The sequence below is a fragment of the Leptonychotes weddellii genome, chromosome 12 (assembly GCF_054177405.1).
Source record: "Leptonychotes weddellii isolate Sample4059 chromosome 12, ASM5417740v2, whole genome shotgun sequence".
NCBI lineage: Eukaryota > Metazoa > Chordata > Mammalia > Carnivora > Phocidae > Leptonychotes > Leptonychotes weddellii.
The window spans coordinates 46,013,687-46,019,686 of NC_138380.1; the positions used below are offsets into that span (position 1 = coordinate 46,013,687).

A 6,000-nucleotide genomic window follows, 5' to 3' on the forward strand; every position below is an offset into this window, starting at 1 on the left:
ATTTAAGAACATCTTCATCACTCCAGAGGTACCTGGGTGGCTCAGTCAGTTGAGCATCTGGCTCTTGATTTTCGCTCATATCATGATCTCAGGGTCGTGGGACTGAGCCCTGCATTGGGCTCTGTGCTTAGGGTGGCATATGCTTGAAATTCTCTCTCTTCCTCTCCCTCTGCCCCTCCCCCCACTTGAGCTCAATAAATAAATAAATAAAATCTTTTTAAAAAGGACATTTTTATTATCACTCCAAAAACCAAAAAAAACACCAACAACAACCCCTTTAGCTAATACCTACCCCCACCCCAACTTCCATCAACCTCTTCCATCCTCAGGCAATCCCTTACCTACTTTCTATCTCTATAGATTTGCCTATTCTGGATATTTTATATAAGTGGAATCATGTATATGTGGCCAGGGGCTGCCTGGTCCCAGCCCTATCACTCTCCTGGATCATGGCCATGGCCCCCTACTGGCCTCCCTGCTTTCACATTTGCTCCCTCATGGTCTGTGTATTGTCATGCAGCAGTCAGAGGGATCACCTGTCTCTGCCATCCTTTTTCTATCCCTTTTTTAAATTCCATTTCTAGTCTCTCTTTTTTTAAGATTTTATTTATTTATTTGACAGAGAGAGAGACAGTGAGAGAGGGAACACAAGCAGGGGGAGTAGGAGAGGGAGAAGCAGGCATCCCGCTGAGCAGGAGCCCGATGTGGGGCTCCATCCTAGGACTCTGGGATCGTGACCTGAGCCCAAGGCAGACACTTAACTGACTGAGCCACCCAGGCGCCCTCTACCCTATTCTTTTTTTTTTTTTTTTTTAAGATTTTATTTATTTATTTGACAGAGAGAGACCCAGCGAGAGAGGGAACACAAGCAGGGGGAGTGGGAGAGGGAGAAGCAGGCTTCCCGCGGAGCAGGGAGCCCAATGCAGGGCTTGATCCCAGGACCCTGGGATCATGACCTGAGCCGAAGGCAGACGCTTAACGACTGAGCCACCCAGGTGCCCTACCCTATTCTTTTTCTATTTCTCTCCCTATTGGTGCCACCATTTATGCAAGTGAGAAAAATATGAAATCATCTACAAATTCTCCCTGTCTTTCAGAATCTGCATCTAATTTGCCAACTAGTTCTATTTCTACTTCTTTCATGGTTCTGGAATCATTCCCTTCTACTCTATCCACTACTGTCTTAGTTCACTTCATCCTCACTTATCTCTTGATCAGTTACAGCAGCCTTGTAACTTGTCACCTTGCTTCTCATCTCTTGTGCTCCTGGTCCATTTTCTGTATTACTCCCAATTGTCTTTGCAAAGTCTGTATCTAATCACATGTGTTTTCTCTCTAAACAAACATCTTATTTCCCCCCAGCGCATATGTACCAAACTTCTTTGCCTGGCTCCTAGAGCCCACTGTTTTTGTACTCAATCTGTCTCTCTGCTCTTCTCTCTAAACAATTCAAGACCCATAGGACAGAAGCACACTCTGTTCTCTTATACCTCTCTCCCTTTGAACAAGCTGTCTTATGCCTTCTATCCCTTTTTCTCTGCCTGGTGAACTCCTGCTTATTCTTCAAAGCCTGATCTAAGTGGCCTCTTCTAATGCTTTCCCAAGAGTGTTGGTCATTCCTGCTTCTCTGGCTCCATTTCATCTTACAATATACTCAGTTATAACCCGTGCCTCTCTGTTTGAGCATTACTTGTTTTCACTTTTGTCTGCCTTTCATACCATGAGTCCCAAGAGAGGGACTTTATCTTACAATTTTAATTTTCCGATTCTGTTCCAGATACTCAGTTGGTACTTAGATTGAATGAAAAGTTATCCTATAATGTAATGGATTTTATTATGAAGAGATTGTTCTATATAGGAATTATTTATCCAGCCTAAGAATTCTTTGATCTGTGTAGCTCTCCTGCTAAATATGTGCTAATTGGTATTTCATTTCAGATGTGAGATGGAAAAACAAATTCTGGGGCAAATCCATGGAAATTGTTCCCATTGGCACAACCCATGTGACTCTGCCAGCGTAAGTTCTTCTGTGGTTGGGAACTGTACAGAACTTAGGGCCAAGATACAGCTTTAGGAATGGGATTCCCATTATACCCCATGGTGCTGAGTATATGGTTGTTTTTTTTTTCCTTTTAATTGGTTTGACAGTAAGTTCAAATGTAGCTCATTTTGACAAGCTCACATTTTCTTTCCTTCAAATGGGAATGCTACCTGGAAACCAAAGTTCCCTGAACAGAAGCTTTTTAAAAACTCATTTTCACTTTCTAACAAAATCAGGAATGGTAGTTTTGCTTTAACATTGTTGTCCTATCTCACTGTCAAAATTCCTTTTAAGAAAAATATGATCTTGATCCTACAGGGTTTATTGATCCTCATTTATAAAGCAAAATGGCTTCGAGGGTGGCTTCTAGGGTGGGGCCAACAGGACTCAGGTGCTCACTTACTAACTGCAAATCCTTGGGCAGGTTACTTAACCTTCCTGATCACTAGTTCCCTCACCTATAAAATGAGAATAATAAACCACCTACTCTGCAGGACTGTTGTGAAGATTAAACAGGTAATATATGTAAAGCACTGAAAAGTACTTGGCCCAGAGCCTACGCCATGTTAAGTGTTTGGTCTTATTACCATTATCCTCATAACTGTTATAGGACTCTGTAAGTAGTACCTGAATACTTAACTCATCATAAAAAGGTTTAAGACATGTATCTTTTTTTTTTTTTTAAGATTTTATTTATTGATTTGACAGAGAAGGAGACAGCAAGAGAGGGAACACAAGCAGGGGGAGTGGGAGAGGGAGAAGCAGGCTTCCCGCCAAGCAGGGAGCCCGATGCAGGGCTCGATCCCAGGACCCTGGGATCATGACCTGAACCGAAGGCAGACGCTTAACGACTGAGCCACCCAGGCGCCCCAAGACATGTGTATCTTAAGATTTATATATGATAGATATGTGTCTCTGCATATATATACATACACACACACGTGTATACATATGTACACATATAGATGTGTGTATTCATGTATGTGTGTGTGTAGAGAGAGAGCAGATTGTGAGATCACCACACCTTCCCCATTGCCTCTTCCCTTTTCTAGTCTGATAACTTAGACAAATCACCTCTGGTTCTCAGTTTTCTCCTCTGTCAAAAGAGAGAATGGGTTTTTCCAGGAGATCGCCAGCTGCTAGTGAAATCCCTGGCAGCTTCCAGAGTGCCCGACCCTGCCCGCTGTGGCCTGCTGTGGCCCGCTGTGCCTTCGTGTCTCCTCAGAGAGCGGAAGCTCACGAGGCCCAGCACGGCTTCGGCCCTCAGTCAGTGTTGGTTCCATAAATGAAGAAATGAGTAATTCATCCTGTGACTTATTTTTTTTAAATAGCTATATTTGTTTGCATTTGCTGCTGGCTCTTCTGGGAATTGTTAATGTCACTGTTTCCTCCTTTTCAGCTTCGGAGATCATTTTGAGTGGAACAAAGTGACCTCTTGCATCCATAACATCTTAAGTGGGCAGAGATGGATTGAGCACTACGGAGAGATTGTCATCAAGAACCTGAATGATGACTCCTGCCACTGCAAAGTGAATTTTATAAAGGTAACCCAGGTGGCCCCGTGAGCTCGACCCTAGAAAGGCCTTGGCAGAGCTGGGGCCCGAGGGCACAGGATATCTCAGGGAACGTCTCACCTTCCCCTTTGTGCCATCGGACAAACAATGCCAGGAGCTCCCTGGTGTCCCCCCTCCCAACGTCTCTCACCTGGATCAGGACCATGGCCCCTCTGGCCTCTCTCCTTCCACTCGTATTCCGCTATGGTCTATCCTCAAGGCAGTAGCCAGAGGGACCCTTTTAAAACATAATTCATCATGCTACAATATGGATGAACCTTGAAGATATTATGCTCAGTGTAAGAAGCCAGACACGAAAGGACAAATACTGTATGACCCCACTTGTGGGGTACCTAGAGCAGTCAGACTCATAGAGACAAAAAGTAGAATGGTGATACCAGGGGCTGGGGGGTTGGGGAATGGGAGTTGGTGTTTAATGGACACATGGTTTCAGTTTGGGAAGATGAAAAAAGTTCTGGAAATATATAATGATAATGGTTGCACAACACTGTGAATGTGCTTAATGTCACTGAATTGTATGCTTAGAAATGGTTAAAGGGGTACATTTTGTTATGTATATTTTACTAGAATTTAAAAAAAGAAAGTCATGCTGTATATCACAGAAGGCCCCCCCTACAACTTCCATCTTTCCCAGTACAAAAGCCTGCCTCCTGACAATGCCCACAAGGCCCTGTGTGGTATGCGCTGCCCACCCACCCCATATGTTCACACACGCGCACGCACATGCACACCTATGTGAACACACAAGCCTACACATGGCTGTAGGCACACACCCCTGCCTATATGTGCGTAGGTCTGCATGCGTGCACGCACACACCCACTCCTTTCTCTCCAGTCTCAGCTCCCACCACCCCCTCCTCCCCTTCCTTCCCCACCATCCTCTGACCACATTGGCTCTCCTCTCTCCCCCTCCTTCTGCTTGGATTCCTTTCCCCAGATCCTTCCATCATCAGCCCTGCCTTTTTAGTCACTTTCTGTCACATCCCATTTTCTTCAAAGTGTTTCTTCCCACCCAGAGTTAACTTGCTCACTGTTGGTTTACTTGGGGATTTTCATTTTCTGTTCCCCACACCCTCCTCACCGTCCCTGAGTCTGGAAAAGCAAAAGCCTGATCTAATCTTGCTCACTGCTGGAGGCTGATGTGTGGAAAGGCTCATGAACATTCGTAGGGTAAATGAACAGATTGGCCAAAGGCAAAAGCATGGAATAGTCTGCTTAACTTTCCAAGTGCTTTGAGTCCCTTAGATTCCTCTTGCCCTTAAAAATTTCATGTATTTAAAATGGTCTTAAAGGAGTATTTGCATTTAATTAAGGTCAAAATCCTAAGCAGAGAGATGAGGCTCTAATTGTGGAATTTCATGCAGTACCTCTCCACACCACCTGTAGCTGCTGGGGGACATTATGGAGAGGTGGACTGGGGTCGTTCTTATATCCTATAATTCAGACTGGGATGTAGACAGATAAAAAGCTAATAGTGTTTGGGGTGAAATAAAAATGAACCTGCCTCGAAAACTTCATGGAGTCTGTCTGCAAAAAGAAGAAAAGGCAACCTGGAGTAGGGATATATGCCCCCGTCCAGGTGAGGGCACCTGCTTCTCAGCAGCTCCCCCAAGAAAATGTGCTCAAGTCCCCTTTCTACCATCCACCTGGTACTCACAGACTTAGGGCCAGAGGATCGATTTCTGTGGCTATGAGAGAGGAGGGAATTAGAACATTGGGTGTGCCCCCGGTGTTGGAAGAGAATCTGAAAGCAGATGTAGCCCTTCCCAGATACACCACCTTCCTCTGTGGCATCCCACCGTATTGCCAGCATTGGATTTGTCAGCAACTATCTGTAACAGAAAATCTGACTCCTGCTTCCGAATAAACTTAAGAGCCTAGACAGCATTTGTTTCCCTTTTCCTCCATTTTTACGTGAGTAGAGACCTCAGGTTTATGTTTCTGATGCAGCTCTGTGATGTTGCTGTCCTCTGTCCTTCCTCCCATCTTCCCCACAGACATAAAATGGGGAAACCAAACCACCAGAATATGGCCCCAAAATGCTGCTCAACTTTATTGGCTTCCAAATACGGATTCTGTTTTGGATGAAAATAGCACTAGGAGTTTTGATTTATGAAGTAATGCCTTCCATTCTTTCCTAGAGATTTTTTAGGGCAGGCAGGTAGTTGGGAGACTCGGCAGGAAACATCCACTCTAGGGAGTTCGACCCCCCTCTGCTGGCCAGCTTGCGGTACTGTATAAAACCCACAAGGCTGAGCTGGACTGAGCTGCTCTCAGATCAGGACCAATCCACAGGGTAAATATGGGTCGCATCACGTTCCAGTGGATTGGATGAACAAATCTAGTTTGGGGGAGAAATGATGGGAGAAACAGAAAATTGGTTGC

The 6,000-nt window shown here is 44.8% G+C and overlaps 1 protein-coding gene across 10 annotated transcripts in view; it reads left to right on the forward strand.

Moving 5' to 3' along the window:
- The window catches only part of OSBPL3 (oxysterol binding protein like 3), a 176,460-nt gene that overhangs the window by 156,874 nt on the left and 13,586 nt on the right, over positions 1-6,000 (forward strand). For all 10 annotated transcript variants that reach the window (XM_081800386.1, XM_081800393.1, XM_081800385.1 and 7 more), the window contains 2 exons: positions 1,939-2,017; positions 3,441-3,585. In XM_081800386.1, the coding sequence (XP_081656512.1) occupies positions 1,939-2,017; positions 3,441-3,585 (224 nt within the window). The remainder of the gene's footprint in view (positions 1-1,938; positions 2,018-3,440; positions 3,586-6,000) is intronic.